The sequence below is a fragment of the Colletotrichum chrysophilum genome, assembly GCF_026319265.1.
Source record: "Colletotrichum chrysophilum strain AFK26 chromosome Unknown scaffold_38, whole genome shotgun sequence".
NCBI lineage: Eukaryota > Fungi > Ascomycota > Sordariomycetes > Glomerellales > Glomerellaceae > Colletotrichum > Colletotrichum chrysophilum.
In genome coordinates, this window is record NW_026517325.1 from 66467 (window position 1) to 94445 (window position 27979).

The 27979-nt window shown below is 54.8% G+C and overlaps 7 protein-coding genes across 7 annotated transcripts; 5 read left to right on the top strand and 2 right to left on the bottom strand.

Annotated features, from left to right (window-relative positions):
* Positions 1-1291: 1291 nt before the first annotated feature.
* On the top strand, positions 1292-1963 carry COL26b_005556 (uncharacterized protein; the record flags this gene model as incomplete). The annotated part of the gene is made up of 1 exon (XM_053178397.1): positions 1292-1963. The coding sequence occupies one exon, from the start codon at positions 1292-1294 to the stop codon at positions 1961-1963; it is 672 nt and encodes a 223-aa protein (XP_053037600.1).
* A 5335-nt stretch (positions 1964-7298) lies between these two features.
* COL26b_005557 (uncharacterized protein) lies at positions 7299-9530 on the top strand (the record flags this gene model as incomplete). The annotated part of the gene is made up of 5 exons (XM_053178398.1): positions 7299-7769; positions 7823-8418; positions 8599-8829; positions 8881-9229; positions 9285-9530. The coding sequence occupies 5 exons, from the start codon at positions 7299-7301 to the stop codon at positions 9528-9530; spliced, it is 1893 nt and encodes a 630-aa protein (XP_053037601.1).
* A 1137-nt stretch (positions 9531-10667) lies between these two features.
* PDA1 (alpha subunit of pyruvate dehydrogenase) lies at positions 10668-12134 on the top strand (the record flags this gene model as incomplete). Its single annotated transcript, XM_053178399.1, has 4 exons — positions 10668-10799; positions 10917-11050; positions 11118-11572; positions 11626-12134. The coding sequence occupies 4 exons, from the start codon at positions 10668-10670 to the stop codon at positions 12132-12134; spliced, it is 1230 nt and encodes a 409-aa protein (XP_053037602.1).
* A 570-nt stretch (positions 12135-12704) lies between these two features.
* On the top strand, positions 12705-15649 carry COL26b_005559 (uncharacterized protein; the record flags this gene model as incomplete). The annotated part of the gene is made up of 5 exons (XM_053178400.1): positions 12705-12730; positions 12874-13013; positions 13068-14223; positions 14272-15040; positions 15113-15649. The coding sequence occupies 5 exons, from the start codon at positions 12705-12707 to the stop codon at positions 15647-15649; spliced, it is 2628 nt and encodes an 875-aa protein (XP_053037603.1).
* A 680-nt stretch (positions 15650-16329) lies between these two features.
* COL26b_005560 (uncharacterized protein) lies at positions 16330-17862 on the bottom strand (the record flags this gene model as incomplete). The annotated part of the gene is made up of 1 exon (XM_053178401.1): positions 16330-17862. The coding sequence occupies one exon, from the start codon at positions 17860-17862 to the stop codon at positions 16330-16332; it is 1533 nt and encodes a 510-aa protein (XP_053037604.1).
* A 3650-nt stretch (positions 17863-21512) lies between these two features.
* COL26b_005561 (uncharacterized protein) lies at positions 21513-23121 on the top strand (the record flags this gene model as incomplete). Its single annotated transcript, XM_053178402.1, has 2 exons — positions 21513-22946; positions 23008-23121. The coding sequence occupies 2 exons, from the start codon at positions 21513-21515 to the stop codon at positions 23119-23121; spliced, it is 1548 nt and encodes a 515-aa protein (XP_053037605.1).
* A 1695-nt stretch (positions 23122-24816) lies between these two features.
* COL26b_005562 (uncharacterized protein) lies at positions 24817-27192 on the bottom strand (the record flags this gene model as incomplete). The annotated part of the gene is made up of 1 exon (XM_053178403.1): positions 24817-27192. The coding sequence occupies one exon, from the start codon at positions 27190-27192 to the stop codon at positions 24817-24819; it is 2376 nt and encodes a 791-aa protein (XP_053037606.1).
* Between the last annotated feature and the right edge of the window lie 787 nt (positions 27193-27979).

The following is a 27979-nucleotide window of genomic DNA, read 5'->3' on the forward strand; positions in this document are numbered from 1 at the left end:
AGCTGGAGGCAGGGTTGGATGCGAATATTGCGATTGTTTCACAACCGATAGAGCCAACAGAGTTGGTGAGATGTGCTGGCTAAGACGGATCGCTTTTCTGTGCAAATCGCACCAAAAGTCGAGGTTTGGGAGACAATCAAGGTTGAATGGGAGCTAAAGTACGGATCAGGTCGAGCTTTGCGACAAACTGTGGCGACGCGCAGTCAAAGCGACTCGCGACAAGACGCGACAGGGACTAAATGGATTTGCATTTAGAGGGGTTTAATATGGGTCCCCCTCTAGTGGCAGCGTCAAGCCTGAAATAGCTCCCCGGGCCAGGTTCCGTCCAGTTCGCAGAGCAAGCGGCAGGAGGGGAGGCCGGGGACCCACCAGCATTACGACATGTGGTGACAAGGCAGGAGCAGCAGCCCCCTGGCCGTCTGAAGGGGGCAGCAGTTAGGTAGGGCCAATGGCCAATGAATTGCACTGAATACATTCGGAAAGTCAACCAGTGTGCCCAGCTTAGCTCCGAAACCAACCTCGACGATTATCCCTTTGAACGAGCTGAGAGACGACGAGCAGAAAAAAGGTCTCAAGTTTGCGAATTCCCTCCTCCTCTTTCCGTTGAGCAGCAGGCAAGCAGGGTGGCCGTTGATTACGGTACCAGACATGTTGGCGTAACCCGACGTTCTCGATCTCGGCAACCTCTCCCCACGTCTTTTATCTCGCGCCAAAGTAATTGACCGACGCATTTTACGGCACCCAAAAATGGGAGGGCTACTGTTACTGCTCATGCTGAGCGTAAGTTGACACCTAGCTGTCTTACTTAGCTTCGGCTGGACTTCGACCGCCAAACTACGAACTGATGACCAAGCTAACGATTGCGATCACAGACGGTGATGGCCCTGGCGTACGTAGCTCCTCGATGAGGCCGATGTCTCCAACCGAACACACCAGCACACGACCCGAACGATCCGTACTGATATAATACGCCAATAGGTCCTTCTTCGCCGGCTCACTGCCCCTCGCTATCTCCCTAACACAGTCGCAACTTCGATTCATATCAAGCGTTGGTGTTGGTATTCTGGTTGGGACGTCGATGATTGTGATCATACCCGAGGGCATTGAAGCTGTTTCGACCACCGGGGGGCACCACCATGATAAGAGAAGCATAGCGACCGCGGTTGGCAGGCAACATAGCTTGGATGTACGCTGGACGACAGGCGACGACGTCCCGCGACTAGCGACGAGGACCGATCCCACGAGGCGGAGAGGGGAGTCTTCCTCGGTCGGGCACGTTGATGTTGCTGGCATGCGGTTGCGCGGTCGAGAGGAGCCGCCTGCGCCCGAACATGGCCACGACGGAACTGCCCCGGTTCATGCTCCGGGCGCCGAGCCAAAATACAGCGAGGAGAAACAAGCCGAGGTGCCGACCTTCTACATCGGCCTGTCCATGATCCTCGGTTTTGTGCTCATGTTCCTCATCGACAGATTGCCCCGCCACGCTACAGACCGTATGGGAAACGAACCGCAGATGCGGCATGTCAGCTTGGATAACCTCGGGGGCGCATCCAGCAGTGTTGATGATGAGTCGGAGGGATTCTTGGGGGCTCTGGCACCCCCGCCGAAGCAATCTCGAAGTCTTGCAACCACCATCGGCCTAGTGATCCATGCAGCAGCCGACGGTATAGCAATGGGAGCTTCGACGTCGACCTCGAACACGAAGCTGGGCCTGATCATTTTCGTCGCCATTATGGTTCACAAAGCGCCTGCGGCATTTGGGTTGACTTCAGTCCTCCTTAAGCAGGGTCTGACCAAGCGTGCGGCGCGAGGCCACTTGATCGTCTTCAGCCTTGCTGCTCCATTCGGTGCCTTGAGCACGTGGGCAATTATACAGATCCTAGGCGGCGGCAACCTCGACGGAGAGTCCGGCCAGTGGTGGACTGGTATGCTTCTGCTATTCTCAGCGGGGACCTTCCTGTAAGTCGGACGCCATCCCTGAATCAGACTTCCACGACTGACACATACAAGCTTCGTTGCGATGCACGCCATGCAGGAAGACAGCAGCTCCCCCAAGCACGAGCACGGCGGAATGAACGGATACTCAGAAGGAAGCCAACGGGTGCAACACCGGCCGCAAATGCGAGATACCTTTGCAACCGTCGCCGGCATGCTCTTACCTCTCCTTACTCAGTTTGGGCATCACCACTAGCGTTGCCACGTGGGATAGCATTCGGCCTATCCGTGTGAACGAATCGAGGCTTCGATGTACGACAAGACTCTCTTGACTCATGATGATGATGACTGTATACACTGTAGTTGTTCGGCGTAGGGGCCCGCCAGATTCAAAAGGATATATCTATTTTCTTTTTCTTTTTTTTTTTTTTTTTTTTTTTAAAGATTCTGTACTAGATCGATCGATGCCGTCCGCAACTGTATAAAAGTCGAAAAGTTTCTTGATTGACATTTCCAGAAACACGATTCGCCCGCCAAGGAGCCCGTCGATGCACCGGCAACATGTTGTGAGGGAAACTACTGCAGAGCAGGCGCATGGAGAGCTAGGGAAACCCTTGTCCACCAAGCGCCCGAGTTGAGCTAGGTTTCCGTCCCGAGTGTTTCAAGTTCGTACGACGACCTTGGCACCAGCGAGGCGCTCGTGGCGCTTCGTTACAACGGCGCAAGGAAACATGGACAATCGAGAAGGAGGGGTAATGGGGATTAAAGGCGTTTGGCTCGTGAGCGCGTGTGTGCGCGTTGCGCTCATCAGCAGACCAGTCATTACCTTGAGGCTCAAAGGACAGAGAGAGCGGCCTGCGGCGCTTTGGAAGCTGCGATGGTGCTCTGAGTCTGAGACACAGTCCCATCTAGAACACAATCCAGCATAGAGCGGAATGTGGAAGCCTTTTAATCAACTTCTCACACGGGAATGTCAGCCCAGAAATAAATTGACGATTTTCATGCCTCTGCGACAGCCGAGGGGGATCTGCAAGTCAAGAAGTTGAAAATGGCACTTGTACAGGGGGCTGGTTGGAGCTTATTGAGAGGGCGTGAGATTGAGAGGTATGCAGGTGTCGCAATTCTTCAGACACAGATCATCCCATTAGGGACCGACATTAGCATTGTCAACCTCCTCAAATATTGGACAGTCCGAAATGTTCTTTCCTTCGAAAAGGAAAAAAGAGCCTATTTGTTGTCTCTGCAAATGAGAAGGATTCCCCGGGGTTCGGTTTTGGAAGGGTCGGCTTAGACAGGTCTGAGCGGCGCAGGCTCGAGAATGGCACCCCTGTGTTGTATCACTGGGGCAGATCTGAGGCATCCAAGCCGGTAGTGTCGCAAGTTTGCAAAGCCCTTTTAAGGGGAGCTGGGAAGACACACGCGAAGGAGCTGAGCTGAGCGGGATAGACCGTGGACCATTTCTTTTTATGGCATGCTTGCTGGGTTTCTCTCTGGATATGATGAGTTGAAACTATTGCAGTGGCTTGCTTGAGGATAGTGGTATGCAACTGCTCATCCCATCCATCTTACTTTCGTATCTTTGAAAGACGATGATGAGTAACCAACGCATACCAAAATACATACGAGCTCGAGGGATTTGGGGGTTCTGGCGGTAGGTGCTGCGGGCTTGTCCGAGGCCGGTAGCTAAACTTAGTGTGCCGGATCCGCGATACGACGGTCATGACTTGTTTCGTTCGTGCCCGTCGGTGGTTGACCTCTAGGGCGGTTGGGTTACTACGACGGTCCGAAGAAGCCATTGTTGTTGTTTTGTTGACGCCCTTGTGCTGGGTGGTCGAGGCACTTGTGGCGGGCTAGTCGGCAACGATGGTTTTCTAGAGGCAGTGATGGAATCGTCGTCTGATGATGCGCGTATGGTATGGGAGGTTCGTCTTTCCTCGCCGTTGTGGGAGCGTACCTAACCTTTACGAAGATCTGATCATCGGCTGGTAAATGCGCCCAGCCCGGAGTTGCGTGCAAGCCACATGCCGACAAAAGTCTTTTGAAGGTTACAACATCAAGTCACGAAACTCTCGGCAAGGTGTGACGACGACAATCTAATGAGGAAGGTCGTAGGAGAAGTTGTACAGTAAGGTTGGGTATAGCAAGCTCTGCTGGGGTTAGAAACAATTGGTTCGTTGACTGACAGGTGAGTTCTGCTGACAGAACCACACGAAGGAGATAGAGTGCGAGACAATGCAGAACGAGCGCTGGATCCAGTGACGCCGGGGGCGCGGCTGTGGCTCTGTCAGGGCCGGGGTATATGCACCGGGGTTTCCATTATGGCGCAAGTGTCGTGATGCCGCCGTTTGGCGTCGAGGGAGGCGAGCCGAAGCGGAGAGCGTCCTCTTTACTATTGCGCCATCGTGGTGATGTCTCCATGGGCAAGCCGCACAAAGTATTGCTGAAGGTTGCCCTGGTCGGTTCCAACTTCTTGTTCGGCGGCGGCGGCGGTGGAGGCGGCTCGGGGCACTGAGCCAAATTCGCACTCGGCAGCCCCCAAAGAGTTGAAAGAACTGATCGACGTCACGAATACCCACTGCGGTGCAGACGATGGATACCTAGTGCAATGTAAGCGCCGCTAACTGGGACCCTGCAAGGACCCCAGGAAGGTAATGTGCGTGTGTGTTGGTGTGTGTTCGCCGCGAGACAAGAAGAGGTGAGACTTTGCTCAGCTGTTCATGACAGGCGGCCTGGGAAAGAGAGAACGAACCCAGGCCTCGGAGCTGGGGAATGTGGGAATGTAGGGGCTCAACTGTAAATAACGAGTTCGCATTCGATAGAGCGGCTATTCGAGACTGTCGATGGGCGAAGAGAGACACGGCTTGGTCGATGCGGACAAGGGAGATCAATGGATGGATGGATGACTCGGCATTGTTCGTCATTCCATCCGCATTCGCATTCGACAATAGACACAATAGTCAGATGACTATCACTCGCTGATGTCGTTCTCCAAGATGTGATGGGGAAAGATAGAAACGTCCGTCCGACCATGTCTCCCTTGAAAAGTCCGTACCTAGGTAGTGTAGAAAAAGGTAGCACGTAGTCAGGACTTGTAAGTGAAGTTGGCCACCAAACGGAAAGTGCAGCCATTTCCCACCCAACCCAGCTGCAGGAAAGGCAGGTGATTGGCGAAGCGAGTCGGGACCGGCCGTTTGCAGGCCGCGCTTGGCTGCCGCCGCCATTGCTCCCATCCTGCGGTGTCCGCACCCCGGAATACCTGAGCAGTCCCGATCGATGTTCTTTCTCATGTTCTTTGGAGAGGTTCTCATCTTCTAGGCGGACACGCAGAATGGTTTCGATGGCACCTGGCTTGTAGGCTTGCATTCGTTCAGCTCAGAGCGAGATTGCCAGGTCAGCTGAAGTGTCAGATGTCGGTCCCGTGGTGGAGGGTAACAGGCACGAAACAGCGCTAGAGAAGCCCCAGAATAAAAATCTGTTTGTTTGGGATTCACGGGCGAGCGCCATGTCCTTGGTATGGCTGCATGTTGTAAACCGCCACGAGGTAAGAGAACACTGCCTGCCTGTACGGACACAGGCTTCGACGTTGTTCCCGTTCGCATGATATGTGCCTGCAACTCTTCAGTCTCTCTGGATCCCAAGCATTTGCAAGTAAGCATTTCTCGCCTCCCGGTCCCTCCACTTCCGCCCCTCCTCGTCGTCTTTGCCTCCCCCGGGCCTCAATATGCCAGTGATGAAAGACGGGAGGTAGGTAGCACAAAGAGAAACAGGCCCCGCCGAATGCACTGTGACCCGTGTGGCACCTTCTGCCTTTCTATCGACAGTGCCGTACCTCTACCAATACCTCTGGTCTCTGCCACTCCCAACCTGTCTGAAGGTAAGGTACCTAGCAAACCTCCATTACCCAGGCCCCTTCCAGGCACACCCACATAGCCGCAAGCCCAGGCCTTCTTCGGCGCTCTTCGTCTTAGTTCCCCCTTCCATCGTCCGTCATTCATTCATCCGCCCATCCATCCACCCACCCATCCACTCACACCCGTTTCCCCCTTCTGCCTGAGGTGTGGTAGCTGGTGCAGTGTGGTCTCTGATCTCGCCTTCTCCCGCCTAAAACCCGCCTTTGTTACCTGCCCGGCCCCAGGGCATCATCATTCCATTGGCACATTGGGTACCTCGTGCTTCAGCGACCAAGCAAGCCTTGACTCTTTGCCCTGGACATCCATCTCACTTGTTGCAAAAAAGCGTCCCTCCACCCCAGTCCCGCGCTGGTCTTGGATCTTGCGTTTGGTGGTATCCGTATTACTGGCTGGTCCTGAGTCCCCTTCCCCTTACCTGCTCCGTTCGTACCTTAGCACCACACCCAGGCCTTTCCTTACCTCATCTGCCCAACTTGCTACGCAGTGCTCGTCCAGTATCTGATCTCCTTTCCATCCTCCTCCTCCTCGTCCTCCTCGTCCTCGTCCTCCTCCTCCTCCGCTTCTTCCTCCCTCCCACTCCCCAAATCCCCAAATCCAACCAACACATCTCGGTTGGTTTGACTCTCCAATCCCATCTCCTTCTCCTCCTCTCCCACCTCTCCTTCCCGCCCTTCGACAATCCATCCAGAGACAGCCACCTTCACAGGGAGGTGTGTGAAGGCATTTGGGCGTCAACCAGCGATACCACCGCAATCACAGAAAAATCCACTTTCCACTGAGACGCCCTGTACATTCCATTACACCAGCGCCAGGCCCAGCGACCCACGCTTTCCGCTTGTCAACTCCGATTGTTAAGCTTTCGTCTCCCGCGCCCCATACCGCACTTCAGCTTCAGTCCCTCAGTGTCACTCCCAGTCTAGACAAACCGACGCTCGTCTCGTCCATTTCCCGGAACAAGCCCGACCTTCTTGTTTCCAGCCGATACCGTCATTCTCGCTTTATTCCGCCGCTGCATTACACCCTCACATACTCCATCATACGCGCATTCTAACCATCACTGCATCTTCGCAAATCCGACATCGCCAACCCAGACCACGTCGATCCGTGACGCTCCTGCCGCGAGGTGCGACTACCCGTACCTTGCGCCCTCCTCTCCTCTTGCCTCCTGTATCGCCGCACGTCTTGGACGCATACCGCATTGCCCACTCGCCAAACTCTGACGCACTCCCTCGCCTGGACGCTTTGACGACAATCCAAGCCGCTTGGAAATCTTCTGTTAACACTGTTTAATGAGCACTCCGCATCGATTCCACACTCCGACGCTGCCTCGATCCCCTAAACCCCGTACGACGCCCTCTCGGTTATCTGGGCTGTGCTACTTGGAGCTCTGATTTCGCACAATACCCGGGTCTCGACACTTTGGGGGACAACTGGCTCATCTTGCACACCGACATGGCCGGATACAACAACCGTCCGTTGAGTTTTTCCGAACGGAGGGGCAGCATGCTTAGCGACGACATGACGCTCAACACCGGAGGAATGTCTAGCAGTTCGACGAGATTGGAGAAGATGCCCGCGCGGCCTGGCCACATGCGAGGCCCTCCGACGCCTAGCATGACGACGCCTGCTGCCGACTTTGACCAACAATTGACTGCTTCGCCGCCGCCACCTCCGACTCCGGCAGCTTCTCCAGGCCCGTCCCACCACGAGCTTGACTGGAGTCACGCTGCAGATGATGAGGATTTCTTCCTGGCTAAAGTTCGCCACCACTTCAAGAACTCTGGTGGTCCGCACCGAACCAGACTTCTCGCAGATCTTCTAAATCTTTGCACAAGCCAACAGCTGAGCTTCGTCCACCAATTCGTCAGCCCGTTGCTCAAGAAGGATCCTTTCACAAGTCTCCCAGATGAGCTGTGTCTACGCGTAAGGCAACGTGAAAATTCTAAGGGGCTCTGTGCTAATTTCGTGCCTCACAGATCCTCTCATTCATTGATGATCCGAAAGTCTTGGCTCGTGCGTCGCAAGTATCAAGGAGATGGCGCGACTTGCTCAGCGACGACATGACGTGGAAGAACCTATGTGTGAAGCATGACTACGGCAGACGTCTTTCGGAGGTTTCTGTTCCTATGGGCAGCGCATCGCGACCTGGCGCTCAGCCTCTTTGGGGTGACAACGAGTATGCCAGCAGCAGCTTCCCGGGTGCGCTGCCTATGACTGCTCATGCCTCTGGCTCACGCAGTCTCGATGGCTCAAATACACGGCCCAAAATGAGATCATACAAGTCCCACTTCAAGCAACGATACCTTGTTGAGGCAGCCTGGAGATCTGGCGGCACCAGCACAACCAGGAACATTACTCAAGAAGGGGGTGTTGTGACAAGCCTACACTTGACGCCCAAGTACATCATCGTGGCCCTTGACAACGCCAAGATTCACGTTTTTGACACAAAGGGCAATGCTCAGCGTACTCTGCAAGGTCATGTCATGGGCGTATGGGCGATGGTGCCCTGGGAGGACATTCTGGTTAGCGGTGGATGTGACCGCGATGTGCGCGTATGGAACTTGGCAACTGGGTAAGCAATTACAAGTCGCGACATTGATCATCTCGCTAACATACGCAGCGCCTGCCTCCATACTCTTCGGGGTCACACATCAACTGTGCGCTGTTTGAAAATGTCTGACGCTAACACGGCGATATCGGGCTCGCGCGATACGACGCTTCGAGTGTGGGATATTCGAACCGGGTTGTGCAGAAACGTCCTCGTTGGCCACGGCGCCAGCGTCCGATGCTTAGAGATCAAGGGAGACATCGTTGTGTCAGGCAGCTACGACACCATGGCCAAGGTCTGGAGCATATCGGAGGGCAGATGCATTCAAACACTTCAGGGTCACTTCAGTCAGATCTATGCCATTGCCTTCGACGGCAAGAGGGTGGTCACCGGCAGCTTGGACACCAACGTTCGGATTTGGGACCCTAGAACTGCGTAAGTACACAGAATCTGTGGCATGGTGACTGATTTACTGACCAGATGCAGTGAATGCTTGGCCATTCTGCAGGGCCACACATCTCTCGTCGGACAGTTGCAAATGCGCGGAGACACTTTGGTAACTGGTGGCTCTGACGGATCTGTACGTGTGTGGTCTTTGGAGAAGATGTGCCCCATTCATCGACTCGCTGCGCACGATAACAGCGTGACCAGCTTGCAGTTCGATGATACGCGCGTTGTCAGTGGCGGCAGTGACGGCAGAGTAAAGATTTGGGACCTCAAGACTGGTCACCTGGTCAGAGAGCTCATCGCCCAAGGGGAGGCTGTTTGGCGAGTGGCTTTCGAAGACGAAAAGTGTGTTGCATTGGCTTTGAGACAGAATCGAACCGTGATGGAGGTAAGATATCCCACAACTCCAACTCACGGCTTTCATGGCACTGACATGCTGCTAGGTGTGGTCTTTCTCTCCACCCGAGGACGTGTTGTATGACCGTCCGCTCTCCCTTCAGCAACGCGTTTTGCAAGAAACTCCGAATCGACCAATGAGCGCCATGCAACTCGATTTTAGACAACAGCAGCCGACTGTCGCCGGCCCAAGCCGCGAAGCCGCCGGAAGCCAGGATGTAGATATGAGGGATGCCGGCCCTTCTACGGCCCCTCTTCAAGGCGGTAACAAGACGTTTTTCCATGACGACTAGAGGAACCTTCTGCGGACGGAGCATGATCGAGGGTTCCTACAAGCAGCGATGATTATCGCACCACAAAGATACAGTTGGTACATACGCATTGGCGGCGTCTACTACCAGGGCATCTTCGACTTGCCGGTGGACCATGATGCCACAGCATCAGTACCGCTTTTTCAACAGGTTTTTTTTTTATTGATGACGCGCTTCTCAGCATAGACTGTGATAGCCATCCATATTAAGAAGGATGGCTTCGTTCGGCGTTGGTCAGGAAGCATTCATGCATTTGGAAGGGAGACGAGCATGCCATTGACAGCATTTTGGGGGTGGGGTCCTTCGCTTTGGGGTCTTCAGGGACGGACGATGGGCGGGACTCACGATTGGGAGGCGCTGAAGTTGCTCAGCATTGCCTCAGCGGCCACGCCGGCTGCTTTTTTTAATATACCCCATGGTAGAGTAATAGTAGAGCTATATACTGCCTCAGACTGAAACTTCTTAACGAGGTTGCCATGTGGTTAATGTCAGGCGAAAGAGTTCGCTTATTGAAAGATCCGGTAGGCTGTTCAGGAGTCGCAATCAGAACTCGTGACTGGCGATGCTGCGCATTGAATGCGTGTAAGCCTCAACACAACCTAAGTGCCCAAAACAGCGGAGTGCAGGCTGAGTATTGTCGTCGGCTCGGCGAGCAACGGATTAACAAGCGCGCTGGTGGGATGTCCGTCGGGAGCGCCAACTGGACGAATTGAGTTCTCGCCTCAGCAGGTTAGACGCGGGGCTTCTGCGGCGATTGGGGAAGAATGCCCTCAATTCCCTTGCTATCTCCGATAGTCGCTCAACTCTATGAGCGCCGAACGAAAAAAAGACCGACCGTTGCAAGCCGGGCCCACCAGAAATTGAGGACAATGCCACCGCTCGGAACGAAGTGGCAGGGTGTCTTTGGAGCAGGCGCACTTGCAAAACTCCCGTTGAAGGTCACGTGTTTAGGAGCTAAGCCCATATGGGACTAGTAGTTTTCAACAAGCAGCAGCTCCCTTCCCAACCAACGCCGCGATTTTTCGGAGCTCCAGCGGCCAAATAATTTGTTATCACCCTCCTTCCCCCGAACCCTTCACATCCTCATCGACCGGAGGCTCCATCATCTCAACCCCCACGATGTTCTCCCGCGCGATCAGGTTAAACCGAGCGGTGCCTCTGCGCACTCGCGCTCCCGCCTCTTTCGTTCCCGCGTCCCGGTCCGTCACCACCAATGCCGCTTCTGCGACCCTGGAGAAGAGCCTCCCCAAGGTCAGTTTGCGCTCTTTTCCCGCCGCCATATCCGGTCACGAACTCTCGGAATACCACCGCCTGCACCGATCACGACTCACTCAGTGGTTCAAAATGGCTGATTTTTGCCTGTTTTAGTCCGACGATGAGCCTTTCAAGGTTACCCTGAGCGACGAGAGCTTCGAGACCTATGAGCTCGACCCCCCGCCATACACCCTCGAGGTTACCAAGAACGAGTTGAAGCAGATGTACAAGGACATGGTTGTTGTCAGGTATGGTGGTATCTATCCAAGTGCGAAATCTGCGCCCATCCGACCCCTCAACTAACCCCACGTTCAGACAAATGGAGATGGCTGCCGACCGATTGTACAAGGAGAAGAAGATTCGTGGTTTCTGCCACTTGTCTACCGGTCAGGAGGCTGTCGCTGTTGGTATTGAGCACGCTCTGACCCGCGAGGACGATGTTATCACTTCTTACCGTTGCCACGGTTTCGCTTACATGCGCGGCGGCACTATCCGCTCCATTATCGGCGAGCTTCTGGGTCGCCGTGAGGGTATCGCCTACGGCAAGGGAGGTTCCATGCACATGTTTGCCAAGGGCTTCTACGGTGGCAACGGTATCGTCGGTGCTCAGGTTCCCGTCGGTGCTGGTCTTGCCTTCGCCCACAAGTACACCGGCCGCAAGAACGCCTCCGTTATTCTGTACGGTGACGGTGCTAGCAACCAGGGTCAGGTCTTTGAGGCCTTCAACATGGCCAAGCTTTGGGGTCTGCCCGCCCTCTTTGGATGCGAGAGTAAGTTTTCCGCCAACACTAGGATGAACCAGCCCGACTGACGTGTATATCAGACAACAAGTACGGCATGGGTACCGCTGCTGCTCGCTCTTCCGCCCTTACCGACTACTACAAGCGTGGTCAGTACATCCCTGGTCTGAAGATCAACGGCATGGACGTCCTCGCTGTCAAGGCCGCCGTTAAGTACGGAAAGGACTGGGCTGTCGCCGAGAACGGACCTCTCGTCATGGAGTACGTTACCTACCGCTACGGTGGTCACTCCATGTCCGACCCCGGAACCACCTACCGCACCCGTGAGGAGATCCAGCGCATGCGCTCTACCAACGACCCTATTGCCGGACTGAAGCAGAAGATCATGGACTGGGAGGTTGTCACTGAGGATGAGCTCAAGGCCATTGACAAGGAGGCCCGCAGCTTCGTCAACGAGGAGGTTGCCGCCGCCGAGGCTATGGCCGTCCCTCAGACCACTCCCCAGATCCTGTACGAGGACATCTACGTCAAGGGCACCGAGCCCAAGTACATCCGCGGACGCACCGCAGAGGAGTCTTTCTACTTCAACTAAATTTCCCGCATGAAAGAATAATTGTCTCCTAACCAACCTGTCATATTGTACAATACCTGCTAGCTAGAAAGGGTGAAGTGGTCACAATCTGAACACGGCCGGGGACTGAAGATATCCACCTGGTTCGACATCTCTAGTGTTCGGTTATGCATTATGACGCGTAAACAATATGTATTCAACGTCTAGTGAATTGTAGCGCCATAATATTTGCCAGCGATCTCGTATATCATGCTTTCGGCCTCAGTGAAAGTTGAGACCGAAACTTCAATTGGTGCATAAGCCAACTGCCCAATCCGGCAATCCGCCTAGTCTTCAAAGTGGGTCCATGCACTGAACGAGTCCTTTTCGCGTCACTGGCCGGTCCCTACGCCGGCGCACCTTCTGTGCTAATTAACGCGTTTCTGCCTGGAGCGGCGCGTCGAGCTTCCCCATCGTCGCACGCCAAACTTCATGTCTGCCTTCGCCTGCGCCCGCCTTTTAAGAAGTCCAATTCCTCACAGGACCACGACCAGAGCGCTCTTCAGTTGCCACACCAGATCCTTCACTGTTTACCGTCGATCGACTCGTACAATGGCGCCGAAGCAGGCCACACTGGGGTACGTCAAGCCCTCGCAGACGACATTGGGGTGTGTACAAGGGCGAAGTCCTCGGAATCACTATGGAAACCACAGGCTGCTTCTCCGATGCGTCTTGGGGTCCTTGCATGGCTCAAACGACACCGTACTGACTTTTCCAACAGCAAGTTCTTCGGGGCGAAGGGCTCTAAGCCTGAGCCACAGCAGAGCAAGCTGAGCTTTGCCACCAAAGCAGCTCCAAAGAAGGAGGCCAAGGAGGAGGCCACCACCGTTGATGATGCGAGGGACAAGAAGGGTGCATCTAGTATGCCCGCCTCAGCCTGCTCCATTGTACGGAATGCTCACAGATCACCTACAGAGGCGAGGAAACGTACCCGAAGCCCGAGTCCCACAGTCAAGCCGTCGAGCCCTGAAGTTAAGAACGAAGACGTTGAAGAGGAAGACGATGCGCCTGTCTCTAAGAGGCCACGAAGGGGCCGTCAGCGTGTTGTAGACGAGGAGGACGAAGATGACGTGATGGACGAGGCTCCAGCCAAGTCACCTAAATCTACAAAAGCACAGAACAACGGCCCAAAGAAGGTAGAGAAGAAAGCGGCGGACGCCAAGTCCACAAAGTCAACGGCTACGGCGCCTGCGAAAAAGTCCAAGTCTCCTTCTCCAGCGGTCGCTACCAAGGATGAAGATGAGGAGTCAACAGCTTCCGCCTCTGAGGCCGAAGAGATTGAGGACGAAGAGGAGGAAGTCAAGTCCAAGACGGCTAAGAAAACCCTGGAGAAGGTCCAGATGAAGCTCAAGACAGCGACCAAGGACCCTTATCCCGACTGGAAGCCAGGAGAACCGGTTCCCTACGCGGCGCTCTGCAAGACCTTCTCTCTCATTGAGATGACAACCAAGCGGCTTGAGATTATGGCTCATTGCTCGCTCTTTCTCCGCCAAGTCATGCGTCTGACGCCCGATGATCTCCTACCCACTGTTCTTCTCATGATCAACAAGCTGGCCCCTGACTATGCTGGTATAGAGCTTGGCATCGGCGAGTCGCTCATCATGAAGGCCATTGGTGAGACTACAGGACGCAGTCTTGCTATCATCAAGCAAGATCAAAAGGAGATTGGAGATCTTGGCCTCGTCGCGGTCAAGAGTAGATCAACTCAGCCAACCATGTTCAAGCCTAAGGCTCTGACGATCAGGGGAGTTCACAAGGGCTTGATGGGCATCGCCACAGTTTCTGGCAACGGAGCTCAAGGCCACAAGGTGGATTCGATCAAGAAGCTGCTGTCGGCAGCTGACGCCCATAACATCGGAAAGGTGGACATCACTAAAGACAAGGGAGGCCCCAGCGAAGCCAAGTATCTCGTTCGCTTCCTCGAGGGCAAGCTCCGTCTGGGTCTGGCAGAGAAGACAGTCTTGGTCTCACTGGCCCAAGCCGTAACGTACCACGAAGCAGACGCCAAAGGCCAGTCCCCAAAGACAACAGACGTCGAGCAAGCGGAGGCTGTCCTCAAGCAAGTCTACAGGTATATTTGATCTGGTTCTTTTGCCAAAACGGTACTGACTGTGCGCAGCGAGCTTCCCAGCTACGATGTCATCATCCCAGCAATGGTGGAGCATGGCATCATGAATCTCCGCGAGCATTGCAAGCTTAAGCCTGGCGTGCCCCTGAAGCCCATGTTGGCGAAACCAACAAAGGCAATTACCGAGGTACTTGATCGCTTTGAGAACCAAACGTTTACTTGCGAATACAAGTACGACGGTGAAAGAGCGCAGATACACTATGTGGCGAAGAATGCGGATGAGGAACTTAGTCAGTCCTTGCCGGGAGCTACGCAAGCTGCGGCAGACGGTGTCGCTTCGATCTTCTCGAGGAACTCCGAGGATCTTTCCAAAAAGTACCCGGATATCCTGGCAAAGCTACACACCTGGGTCAAGCCCGACACCAAAAGCTTCGTCCTGGACTGCGAGACTGTTGCTTGGGATGTTGACGAGAAGAAGGTTCTTCCTTTCCAACAACTAATGACCCGCAAGAAAAAAGATGTCAAGATCGAGGACGTCAAGGTCAAGGTTTGTGTGTTTGCTTTCGACTTGCTCTATCTCAATGGCGAAGCTATCGTTGAGAAGCCCCTTCGCGAGCGCCGTGAGCTTCTCGAGAACGCCTTTGCGCCAGTCGAGGGTGAGTTTGCTTTAGCAACACACATGAACGGACAAGAGCTCGAGCAAATCCAAGAGTTCCTTGACGAGAGTGTCAAGGCGTCCTGTGAAGGTCTCATGGTCAAGATGTTGGACGGTTCGGAGAGTGGGTACGAGCCCAGCAAGAGAAGTCGCAATTGGCTCAAGGTGAGTGCCGCTATGATCCCTCGTTTTCTCGCTACCATTTGCGCCGATATTCTGACCGCTCTTCTTTTCTAGATCAAGAAGGATTACCTCAGCGGCATCGGCGACTCGCTCGATCTCGTTGTGTTGGGCGCGTATCACGGAAAGGGCAAGCGCACGTCGGTCTACGGCGCGTTCCTCCTCGCGTGCTACAACCCATCGTCCGATTCGTATGAAACCGTGTGCAACATCGGCACGGGATTCTCCGAAGCGGTCCTCGAGGAGCTGCACAAGCAGCTCTCAGACATTGTCATTGACCGGCCGAAGCCATTCTACGCGCACTCCTCGGGCGGACAGCACCAGCCCGACGTCTGGTTCGAGCCTCGTTACGTCTGGGAGGTCAAGACGGCCGACTTGACGCTCAGCCCGCGCTATAAGGCCGGGTGCAAGGAAGGCGTGGACCCGGCCGGCGAGAAGGGCATCTCACTGCGTTTCCCGCGATTCATCAAGGTGCGCGACGACAAGAAGCCTGACGAGGCTACCTCCAGTCGCCAGGTGGCCGAGATGTACCGCAAGCAGGAGAGCGTCACTAAGAGCAAGGGGCCTGCTGTGGATGACGATTTCGAGTATTAATAATGAGTATGAGGCTTATGCGCTCTGGACATGTTGAGAAATAGGAATGGGATGTTTCCTTTTGGGGCGTTTTAGCACTGGCCTTTTTTTCCGAAAGATGGGAAAAGTTGAGGGAATGCGTATTTGTAAGAGAGAAAAAGAAGGAAGGGAGGGTACTGACTAAACACCACGACCACCACACGGGTCTAAATCTGCTTCACTCCAGAAACGCCATGCACTCCTGCCACTGCTAGCTGCGGCTCTCTGTGCTCATGCCGACATCACCTTATCTGCGTGCGTGCGTCCAATATCTCCGTTCCTTCGGTGCATGTCTCACGGTGGGAAATCCCGTCTCGATTTACTTTGACCTAGCATGCGCATGCATCCAGGCAGCACCGGGTCGGACGTCTGGTAGTCGCTGCTGCGGGCTCGCTCGTCATCGTGCTTGACACGGCAGCTCATTTACTCTCTCTCTCTCTCTCTCTCTCTCCAGAGTAGTGATGGAAGGGCATGGTAGGTGATGTACAGATTGAGGGATTGAGTACGTTCAGCGTAGAGACATTACTCGTATGCATATTTTGGTCGTTAGTTATCCTATGGTACAGCTGCGAAGGTGCAAAGGTGGTTGGTCACTCATTTTCTATCTGTGACTCCGTTCCATCAGATGCGAAGCATCGTCTAAAGGGGCTAGCGATGGCTTGCTAAGCTTCGGCGACGTGACTCCTGCTCGCCTTGGCCTTCTGAACCGCATGGCCCATCCCGATACCTTTCCTTCGGCCCCGAATTACAGCCTCTAGTGCCTTGCCCACGGCTGGCAGGTCGCCGAGCATGGTCAAGTGGCCGCGCCTGGTGCGTACCAGACCATTGTTCACCAGCTCGTATCCCTCTGGCAGCTGAGCCTCACGACTTAGAACGACGCCGTCTCCGGCACCAAAGATGAGATTGTCGTAGGCGTCGGCGTGAGCAATAGCCTCGCGACTACTAACGTTCACCGCAGAGACGGTCGGAATCTCCTTGCTGTAGATAACGCCGAGAGGTGGGTAGACGTTAGCTTCCGTATGCGCCGGCTTGTACTGCGTCTCGGCGCGGAACCTTTTCACCTCTGCAAGCGTGCGCTCGAGGTAAGCAAGATTTCTGGCACGGTTGGGCGGCGTTGGTGTTCCTGGAACACCCTTGGTGAAGGGCGACGGTGTATTCTGATGAGAATCTTGGTGATGAACGTTTCCGTCAATCTGGGGGTTGAGAATGCCTTCTCGTGCAAGCTCGACTCGACGCGCAGCATCAGCCAAGGAAGATGGTGGGACGTGGCTGTTCTTTTTCTCGCTCGAGGCGCGACTGCGAAGCGGAAGAAGGGAGCTGAAATTGTATGGGCTCTCCTTCGGGTTGAGCGGTGGTAATGTTGCCTCTATACATGGCGAGAGGCGGTACTTGATCCAAGTGTTGACATCGTGAAAGTCGACACGATATTCCTCTTTAGTTTCTTTGTTGGCGAAACAGGCGCCATCCTCGGGAAGGAAGACAAACGAAGTCCTTATTGAAAAGTTGACCTGTGCAGTCAGAATCTTCTCGTTCAGCAAAACCGAATCGCCATCCCTAAGAGGCCCTAGGACATTGATGCATCTTTGCGGTGTACCGACGTAGACGACCCCCGAAAAAAGCTCTGGCCTCTGGTTGACAGCATGGCGTGTGATGAGGCCGCCGAGACTATGTGCCAAAACAAGCGCGCCCCTTGGTTCTTGTGAGTCCGGCTGGTTGGACGGAAGCTTTTCCAGGAATTCGATCATCTTTCGTGATAGTAGATGAGGGCTGAGTCTCCAATCGTAACCGTAGTCCCACAGTCTCAGCTTTCCTTTACGGACGTTCTCGCAGGCCGCAACTTTCCTGAATAGTTTCCGCGAGATATCGATCGGGCCAATATTCTGAAGCATTCCCGAGGGAATAATACGCTCCTCCATATTCTCCTCATCTTCGTGGTCGAGGCCAACCTCAAGGTCAACTTTTCTCATGTTCAGCCCAATTTTGACGGGAGCCCAGAGCTGCTGGTGCGGTGGCTCAGCTGACCGCAAGATTGAGCCACGGTAGCCGCCTAGAATCACGATATCGCCTGTGAGCTTCTCTAGTACTTTGTCCAAAATTGCAGGATCGTCCGGTTGAAGCTTCGGGATCGATGTTGTACTATTCACCGCGTCTTCGTTCAGCCTGAGGGATGACGGGAGTTTGGGCAGACTAAGCATTTTGAAGGTCGGTCTTTCGGGTAAACTGTCTTTGATCGCCTTCATCCTTACGTTGGCCATCTCTCGTACGTGTTCGAATCTTCCGTCGTCGTCACCGATGGAGGATGTGCGAGATAGAGAGTGATACAAGAGCGAATCATCGGAGGTGACCCTTCGAAGGGCACGAGGTCGAGCTGTAGGCGGTCGAGACGATGAGACAGAAGCCCGGCTGACATTGGCAGCATCCCTTGAGGCTTCAGCCTGGCGAGGGCGACCGGCCAGATGAGATTCAGGACTCGTGTTACTATGAGGTCTACTCGATTGAGGAAAAGTTGATTTGCGTGGAGTTGATGTGGCTTTTGGCTCCACTTTCTCCGCAGCGGCCGTGAAGAACGAGAAGGAATTAAAGATCGACGACGGCGCTGGAAATGAGGGCAGTGCTTTTGAGAAACGTTTCAACGCGTCGGCTCCGGTAGACGATGAGCGTTTATGTCTTGTTTGGCCGAAGGATATCGACTCCAGGGCACTCTTATGACCCGCGCCGTCTCCACCGCCAAAAAAGGCATTTCGAGGACTCGATTGCCATGGTGAGGGCAGATCCCTCTCTCTCGGAGCAGGCCTAGGTTTTTGAAGTTTGGGCGTTTGTCGTCGAACTGGTGATGACGGAGAGATTTGCAGGTCGGATTCGGGTTCGAAATTGGTGGGTATCTCGTCCGGGAAAGGCGTCAATTCTGGAGAGCTCGAAGAATCTTCACTACTAGGAAGACCAGAATCAAAAGCTCGGCGACTTTGCCTGGTTTCCATAGCCGCAGCCTTTTCAGCAGCAGATGTTTTTGGTAGAGTGAGGCGAGTGGCGACGGCGTTCAAGGCGGGCTGCATGACAGACTGGGCGCCATCTTGATCGTCTTCGCCATAGACAGGATCCTCAGACGGGACCCTTTCTATGGGGCCTGGAGGCGAATTGATCCTTAAGGTGAGGTTCTCCTTCTGCGACATGGCAACCATCGTGAGATTCCTGCAATACGCGGAAAGAGTACGAGAATCGTCGGGTCGCAGGGTTGTTTATATAAGTCGCAGATTTGTAGAGCCGGGCGTTCCGGGGTTAGTTCAAGCACATGCTCAGTGTCCTTTTTGGGGGAGCAAGAGTGGACACCAGCCAACGCAGCACCGAGGCAGATGCGGATGAATACCCAAAAGAATGCTCGAAAACCGAAAATGTCAGATGGAAAGAAAGTACAAGAGCTGGGGGAGAAGTTGGGTTAGAGAACGATTTGAGGCGGCCCGAAAGAAAAGGAAAAGTGGTCGCCACGGGAGGAATCCCCAGCTGAGGTTCGTGTTGGGTTCGTAGGTTGGGTAAAGTTGGTGAAGATGTTTTGGGGTTGAAAGAAGGCGGTTCAATGCAACCCCCCTTTGAAATCTGGATCTGAACAATTGATTTGGCAATGACGACTGCGACCCTGGGGGCAGGGAAGGACCAAGTTTAATTATACAAGGAATGGCCTTGAATCGCGCCTACCACACCCTAAGGTAACTCACCGTCTACTATCTGGCACCGGCACTGGCACAAGCGCACGACTGGAGCTGGAGCAGAACAGCAGACTGCCCAGCAAAGGCAATCCACGTGTGTGGCTGCCAGCTATCCCCCGAATCGGTATTGCTTTACTGCATAGCAGGTATGTTCCTTGAACGAGGGCAGGACGAGAAGACAGACGGTTACTTTGACGTACAGCGTGGTAGCAGCACCAAGAAATGTACCTTGCAGCGCGAAGAGTTGACGGGCTACGTACTCGGCGGTAGCGCGTAGCTAAGGCGGCCCTTGAGCATGGAAGGGAAGCTTGCTGATGTCGTCCCGCCGTGTAGGGACTACGGCAGCGAAGAGCCAAAGTCTGATATGCACAGAGCTGCGCCTCACTCGCCCGAGGGCAGGGGGATCCTTCGTCGGTCGTACATCGTAACGATCTCCGGTCCGAGGGGGCTCTTTGGGGGCTCAGGCTCAGGCTGCCAGATTCAAATGCGGCTAGGCCAGGGATCGCTGTGCGTTCATCTCACTGATGTTTCTCTCTGTGTGCGTCTGCGTCTGCGTCTGCGTCTCCGTCTCTGTCCCTTTGCTCACCGAGTCACCCTCTGTGTGCTCCGCCAAGTGTCCACCGCCTATAATGGGCATGGAAGACTCCGCCTTGCCCAGCACGGATGGATCCTGTCTTGTCGCCCGGTCTTTTTCTTTCCTCTTGAAGAGAATCCATCTTTTGCGTTTTGTTTCGAGTCGAATTCTCTACCGTTGCACCTTTGCTGCGGCGGCCGCTCCAATCGCATGGGATCGTGTCTCGCGGTGAAGCGACTCGTGTTTGTTTGCGTGTAGTCAGTGGCATTGCTCCAAGTCCTCGTTACTTCTCTCTCGGTCTGATTATGTCAGTGGGTGGCACATGCTACACACGCGCTAGGCATGCTCGAGTACATAGTAGACCCGGACGCCAATTAGCGAAGACGTCATTGGTCCATTTTCCCCCTCCTCGGCCGGCATCGACGGCGATTGCGGCACCCGACGACCCGGTATTCCTGACTGTCGATCGGCTTCGATCAGGCAGCTTGGTCGATCTGACTGGATGCAGGCGATGCTTACGGCAAGAGAGGGTATATGAACGAGGAAATAACATACAGACGCAGCAATGCGAAATACATATCGACAGAATACAAGGCTGTGGATGGACTTTCACATGGGTAAAGACAAATGCATAACAGGGAATTCTGCAGTCGGGAACGCAATCTCGCGGGTCGGACCCGATTGCTCGAGACGTGTGGTGGGTAGAAGCAAGTATTAGGTGCCGCCGTCAAAAGGTAAGCTCAGGCTATGGCCTGACAAAAGCCCAAACTCGCAACCTGCCTCCAACTTCAGATGAGTTTGCTTGGGCGTTCTACCGTGATTCCAGATTGCGATTTAGGCCGATGTGCGGCGCAGGATGGACGATACTTGCCCGATGAGCAAGCAGCAGTGCGGCGGTGAGGTGCCTCGGTACTGGGCCACATACTACCTACCTAGTAAAGTGCCTTCCCATTTTACCTACCTTAAGTGGTGGAATGGCTCTTCCGATAAGGAGCTTATCGTCTCACTAGCTTCCCTACACGTACCTACCTAGGTAAGGCAGGTGAGGTACTGCGTAGGTAAGGTAGGTACGCCAAGGTGCCTGCTGCTAGCATAGCCGCGGGCCAAAAGCCTCACCCGCAACCACAACACTTGGGTAGGTAGGTTACGTAGGTAAGGTAGCTTGGCTTTGCTCCCAACGTCAGAATCCCTGCCCCGCATATCCCCATCCTCCATCCTCCGTCCCACCTACAGTCTACGGCCTTCTATTGTTTCTCACACGCAAGATACCACCTCAGAGCCACACGAGGGGGCTGGTCCAACCGATTGCCTCGCGGAACAAAGGAAACACATCTGCTTCTAGCGACTGCGCGTTCTGAGCTTCGCCGGCTTCTTTCCACTTCCGTCGTCTCATCCCATGAATTACTCTGTTTGCTAAGCTGGGCTGAGTTGTATCTTTCACCACCTTTACCTTTGCCCTTCCCTTTTCCTCCTCCCCCCCCCCCCCGACCTCCCCCGTGCGAGCGTCAGTGTCACAAGCATTCCTCTCCAAACACTCATTCTCTCGCGTTGTCTCTTTAGCTCCGAAACTATGACGACCCTTGAGCCTCGCAAACCCTACACTGATGCCGAGCTGCGCCAGCTGTACCCTCCGCAGCTCAAGCTCCAGCTCGTGCAGATCCTCCTGCGCCACGGTGAGCGCACGCCTGTCACCCCACGCTTCCAGGAAACCGGCCTGCCTCCGTACTGGCCCTACTGCCGTGTCGTCCGCCACCTCCGCTCCGCCGTCCTGGATCCTGACACGGGAGAGTATTCTTATCTTGACTGGAAGCGCCGCCTCGAGACCTTCAACCCTGCAGATGACAGCCCCATCATCGCCGCCGGCCCCAACGCCGAGCTCGACGATATATGTGACCATGGCATGCTTACCGACCGCGGTCGGGAGACCACTCGCAACTTAGGCCGTCGTTTCCGCAACCTCTACATCGATCGCCTTGGCTTCCTTCCCGCGGACCTCACCAACGCAGACTCCCTCTACCTGCGCTCGACTCCTGTCCCCAGAGCTCTGGAATCGCTGCAACAGGCTCTTACCGGCCTCTACCCAACTCAGAACCGAGCCCCCGACCTGCCGACCCTCGCCATCATCACCCGATTACAGCCAGACGAAACTCTCTTCCCCAACGATGGCATGTGCCGTCGTTTTGCCGTCCTTTCCCGCGCGTTTGCCCAGCGTACTGCCGAGCGGTGGAACGACACGCCAGAGATGGAATACCTGAACAAGAAACTCGGCAAGTGGATGCCCCCAGGCTCGCGAGTTGCCGTCGACTCCCGTCCTCGATTGAGTGGTGTCATGGACAGTATCAATGCCACGCGTGCCCATGGCCCACAGACGAAGCTTCCCTCCGAGTTCTACGATGCCAGAGCCATTTCAATCATAGAGAAGATTGGTGTCGAGGAGTGGTATAGCGGATATAAGGAGAGTCAGGAGTACCGTACCCTGGGCATCGGTGGTTTGATGGGCGATGTTGTGGCTCGCATGGTCGGCAGCGTGGAGCACACTCCGGCCGACGGTGACTACGAAATCAAGAATCCCGGCGCCGCTCCCCATCCCGTAAGATTTGGCATGAGTGGTTGCCATGATACCACCTTGGCAGGTGTGTTGTCCAGTCTGGGTGCTTTCGGCAATGACAAGTGGCCCCCCTTCACCAGCCACATCGCCATTGAACTGTTCCGTGACTCAAAGGTCCCGGCCGTAGAGACTTCCACCACTGTGCCAGCTGCTGCCACCCCTCAGACAGCCAGCTGGTTCAACTCATGGTTCTCGTTTGGCCGCTCCAGCACTCCGTCTCCCGGCACCGCGCCGTCGGGGATCGGTCGTAAGCCCACCTCCGACCTCATTGAAGCTGAGAAGAACCAGCTGGACGGATACTACGTGAGACTGAGATACAACGATGAGCCCGTCACCATCCCCGGCTGCAAGCCTGCTGGAAGCCATCTTGAAGGCGACGAGTCGTTTTGCACCTTGGTAAGCATTGCCGATCAGACCCTAACGGCCCCAACATGCGCAATTCTGACATGTCACGCAGGCCGCCTTCAAGTCGATCGTCGACAAGTACACCCCCAAGAACTGGAAGCAACAGTGCCGCACGAACCTCGACGCCTCGGCTATCCCGGCCAGCCCAGAGCCGGCTGGATACTAATGACTCTACTTGAGATGACGGAGTAATGTTTTGGCAGTTAAGGTTCCAAAAGAGACAGCATGTTTTTTTGACGAGCGGGCTTTTTACAGGATAGAACTGAGAGATGTGCCACATTTACAGGGACTACAGGGCCGCATACTTAGTCGTTCATCATATTGCACAGAAAAATACCCGATTGGTTACGTTTCATCCCTTCCGATGATGTAGTGGGCTTTTACAAAAGCACCGCCAAACTTGTGCAGGGGTTTCAGTCTGGAGAAATACAGAGCAGAGACTACAAGAATCACATGTATCCAAGTGAACAAACTGAACCATGCCGGAGCTGAGCACGGTGTTACATCAAGGTGTTCGGGCTTTACGGTGGATTTAACGCAGGAGCAATATGAGTCCCTTTAACCGTCAGCATATCCCTTCTGCCACTAATTGAACCACGTCTCATAGAAAAGCTGGTCCCTGGACACTCTCGTCGAGACAATCGTGAACTGAAGATCCGGACGCCCTGGCTTCTCGAAGACCTGCTGGGTGACCACAGCATCGATAGAAAGAAACCTAGAGAGTCTGTCTCCCTCTTTCGCCATGGCCTGCGTACGTACCATGCTTGAATGAGTATTCATGCATATACGTGACCTCCATACCTCTCAAACTCAACCGAGCCTGTACACGACCACTGTACACGACCATGTCAATAATACCGCAGTGCCCACGGTGAAGAGAACGATCTGGCTTTCCAACCGCTAGTCCAATAATCATCCTCCAACGCTTTGAAATGTAGAAATTCCAGGTCGGGATTCTACATGAAGGCGCGTTGGCGGAGGCCCATACATCACAACCGCTGTAGGCGCGCCTTCGGGAAATGAGTAGAATACAACACACGTGACGTTTACTTGGGGAAAAAAAAGCATTGGTGGCGATCAAACCGGTCCTTCTTCACTTCAACCGGTCACAAGAGCGTACTTTGAGTGCGGATGTTGTACAGGTTGGGTATCGATGCCTGGCGCCGCATCATGGAGATCGCCGGTTCCTGGAGGGCTGGAGGGGGAGTGACACATGGACCCAAATGCAGTCACGTTGAAGTGAGCGAGATCTTCAAGAACATCCTGCAAAGACACATCCCATTGACTACTGTAGCCAAGGACGAGCAAACAAACTGATTCACAGCGGCACATTGACACGAGATTTTTACAAACGGAGATCGCTTGCATTTTGTTCAGGGAAACCTGTACCTTTCCTGAACGACGCTCTAATACACGTACATGCTGGCGATGCTGCTGCTTCGCAAAGCCAGCATCGCTTCCGCTCTCTAGATCCTCTCTCAGCGTTCCTCTAGCCCGCCGTGGGCTCATTTTTCCATTCCATTCCACGTTGGCTACGGATCATGAAGCCATGTTCCAGGCATATCATAATCTGGTGTCTGCTGCTATGTTCAACCACAATCATATGCATGAAAGGGGTGTGCCAAAAGATTTTGTGTGGTAGTCTCCTCCCCGTGCCCTGGGATCGGGAAAACAGCCCAAGACCACTTTGCCAAACCGGCCAAAATTATAGATGAGAAGAACAAAAAAAGATGAAATTGAATCAAGAATCAAGAAATGAAGGAGAAGTGAGAAGACGCGAGATGCAATTACAACAATTAACCAATCTTTCCGCTATGTTCCTAAAGCATCATGTTGGGGGGAGGGAAGGCAACCGGCTGACTTAGTTGGCAACCTCCTCCTCAACCCAGCCGTTCAGGCCACCCTGAATGGCGAGTCCGTACCCAGCACCCATACCGCCGAAGCTGGCCTGGTACTGGTGGCCACGGCGCTCAGGGCCCTCGTGCGAGGGAACACCGCCGTTCTCGAAGCCGGGGTTCAGGGCAGGCAAGCTGACAGCACGGTTGTGCTGGCCGCGACCGTTGCCAGGGGCCAAGAGGCCACCGATCGTGGTAGGGCCAGGGCCGGAGGCACTCTGAGGGTAGCCATTGGAGATGCTGGCCGACTGCTGGTGGCCCGAGATGGGACCCTGCGACTGGACGTCAATGGAAAGCTCGCTGGGGGAGGACTGAGCGGTGCCAAACAGAGCCTGTTGTTGACCGTATAGCTGCTGCTGGTGGGCTTGTTGTTGATGCTGAGCCTGCTGAGAGACCTGGTTCAAGTACAGGGTCAAGGGGTTGTTGTTTCCATTGAACAGGGTGGCGGACTGCTGAGGGGTGTTGCCGTTGGTGGGAGAACCCGAGTTCTGGGAGCCAGTGGGCGGCGGCGAAGAGACACCTTCAGTACGAGGGGATTGGGCCTGCTGCTGAGACAGCTGACGAGGGGGGTTGCCGCATCGGTCCTTGCCGAAGTTGACCTTAAACTTCTTGTATTCGTCCTTGCTGCGTACGGCCTCGATAGCCTTGATGGCGTTTGCGATGTTGGTGAAGTTGACGAAAGCACAGCTCTTCTCCCTCAGGGCATTGACCAGTTCGATTTCGCCATACTCGGAAAAGTCTTGTCTCAAGCGCTCCTCAGTCCAGGTCTCGTCCAAGTTGCCAATGTACACGTTACGCGAGGCCCCTCCGCTGACAGCAAGGGCGATGGCAGGAGGCAAAGCACCGGAGTGCTTGCCCCACCCGATCTTCAGTCTGCGGTTGTGGATCATCAAGCCCTGGAGGTTGCTCAGAGCATAAAAGGAAGCGGCCGCTGTAGGGTCAATGAACGTGACGAAGCAGATGTGCTTGTCAGGGATGTAACGGATGTGGTGAAGGAGACCACCGCGAACGACGTTGCAAATCTCCTCGATCGTCGTCTCGGGGTGGATGTTGCCCAGGTAGATGGTACGGTTACCGAGGTTGTTGATACCACCGGCGGTCGTCGCAACAGCAGCTGCAGCCACCGACTGCTGAGCCAGAGCGTTGGAGATCAAGTCGCGGTCGGCACCAGTGAGCATGTGCGCGTAGCCAGGCGCGATTCCAAGGTACTGAGCAGCGTTCTGCTGCTGCGTCTTAGAAACGTAAGCGCAACGGTCCTTACCATAGTAAACGCGACGAGGGGCCTGCCACTTGGGCTCCTGAGGAAGTTGAGAGACTGCCTTGATCGCGTTGGCGATGGACAAGAAATGAATGAAGGCGATGCTCTTTTCGCGGACGATTTTGATCGTGTCAACGGCACCAAACTTGCCAAGATCCTCGCGCAACTCCTCCTCGGTAATGTCCTCTGGCAGGTTACCCAGGTAGACATTGCGAGAAGCACCCGACTGTTGGACAGCCAAAGCCACCGAGGTGGGAACCTGGGATGGCTTGCCCCAACCAACCTTGATGTCCTGGCCCTTGATGCAGAGCTTTTTCAAGATGGCATCAGAGTGGAAATGGGTGGCAGAGCTAGCGTCCAAGAAAGAAATGAAGGCGCAGTTCTTGTCGGGCAGAAGACGGACGGACTCGATTTGTCCGCTGCGGACGTGACCCAGGATCTCCTCAGCCGAAGTGTCAGGGGGAATGTTGCCAAGGTAGACGGTGCGGCTGGTGCCGGTTACCATGCCAGGTCCCATGGAGACAGGGGAGCTGGGCTGCATGGGAATCTGCATGTTGCTGAACCCACCGCTCGTGGGGGACTGAGGCTGGAAGAACTGGGGAGCGCCGTAAGTCGAAGGAGAGACCATGGCCTGGTACTGCTGAGGAGACATGCTCTGCTGGACGGGGCTCATAGGGCCGTTCTGGTGCTGGTGCTGCTGAGCCTGCTGCTGAGCCTGCTGGAAGCTCTGGAGGTTCTGGAACTGGGGGCTGGCAAAGGCCGCAGGGGTACCGGGCTGGAAGGGGCTTCCGAGGAGCAGCTGAGAAGGCAGCAGAGGGGTGAATTGCATGTCGAAAGCGGTGCCGGGAGTGGCCATATCGGCGGCGGACGGAGGAGCCTGCTGGTGCTGGGTCAAGGGCTGGGTGTTGATGGTGGGAATGTTGCCGCGGCGAGGGTGCCTGTCGGCAAAGCCAGAGATGTTGGAAGTGAAAGCTCCATGAGAGAAGCCGGTGTCGCTGTTGGAAGGCTTGGAAGCATGTCCGGGGAAGCGGTTGCCAGGCGCACTGGGGCCGCCCTGGCCGACCGGTCCTTGGATTTCCTGCATCCCGAGTAGATGCGGAGGGACAAGGTTGTCCCGACCGATTTGGGATAGAACCGCCGTTTTGACAGATTAAACGTGCCCCGAGCAGGCACGGAAAGTTGGAGACTGGCGCGTTCGCAAGCTACGAGACTCGATGAGAACCGTAACGTCGACGTTTAAGTGGTCGTGTCTCAAATCTGGCCTGGAGGGTTTACGGAGTAGGCTTTGGTGTCCAAGTCGAATACAGTGAATTATACAAATCGAAACAACGAAACCCAAAGTTCGCGTGTGGGCGCTTCAGGCAGCGGGACTGTCGAAAGGGATCGAACTGGCGTTGGTATCTCGCCGGGTTGACTGGGCACGGAGCAGTCCGGTGACGGATTGTCTCTTTCTCTGCTGGAGCAAGAAGTTGAACAGGTTGTTAAGCTGTGTAGCAAATGTTGGAAGCAATAGTTGCGATTCGCTGGCGAGGTCGATTCTGAGGTACCGTCTGCTGAGTGAAGGTCGTGTATGCGATTCGGATCGAGTCGTACGACTTGGTGAATGGCTCCTTGCAGGTCGAGCTAGCGGTGGTCAAAGAATTATAGACGAAGGTTATACGGGCAACGAATGTGGAAGCCAAGGTAAAAGATTGGTCAAGATGGCAGAAGCCGTAACGATCGCATGAGCCAGTGAGGTCGTCAGCGGCGACTCGCGGATTGGCTGGAAAGAATAAAGAATAGAAGGTGGGAAGGTTAAGGATGAGGGCGGGCGGATGGAGAAGAAAAAGGGAGGACGGGGGTGAAGAGGAGGATTGGGGAAGGTATAAGGT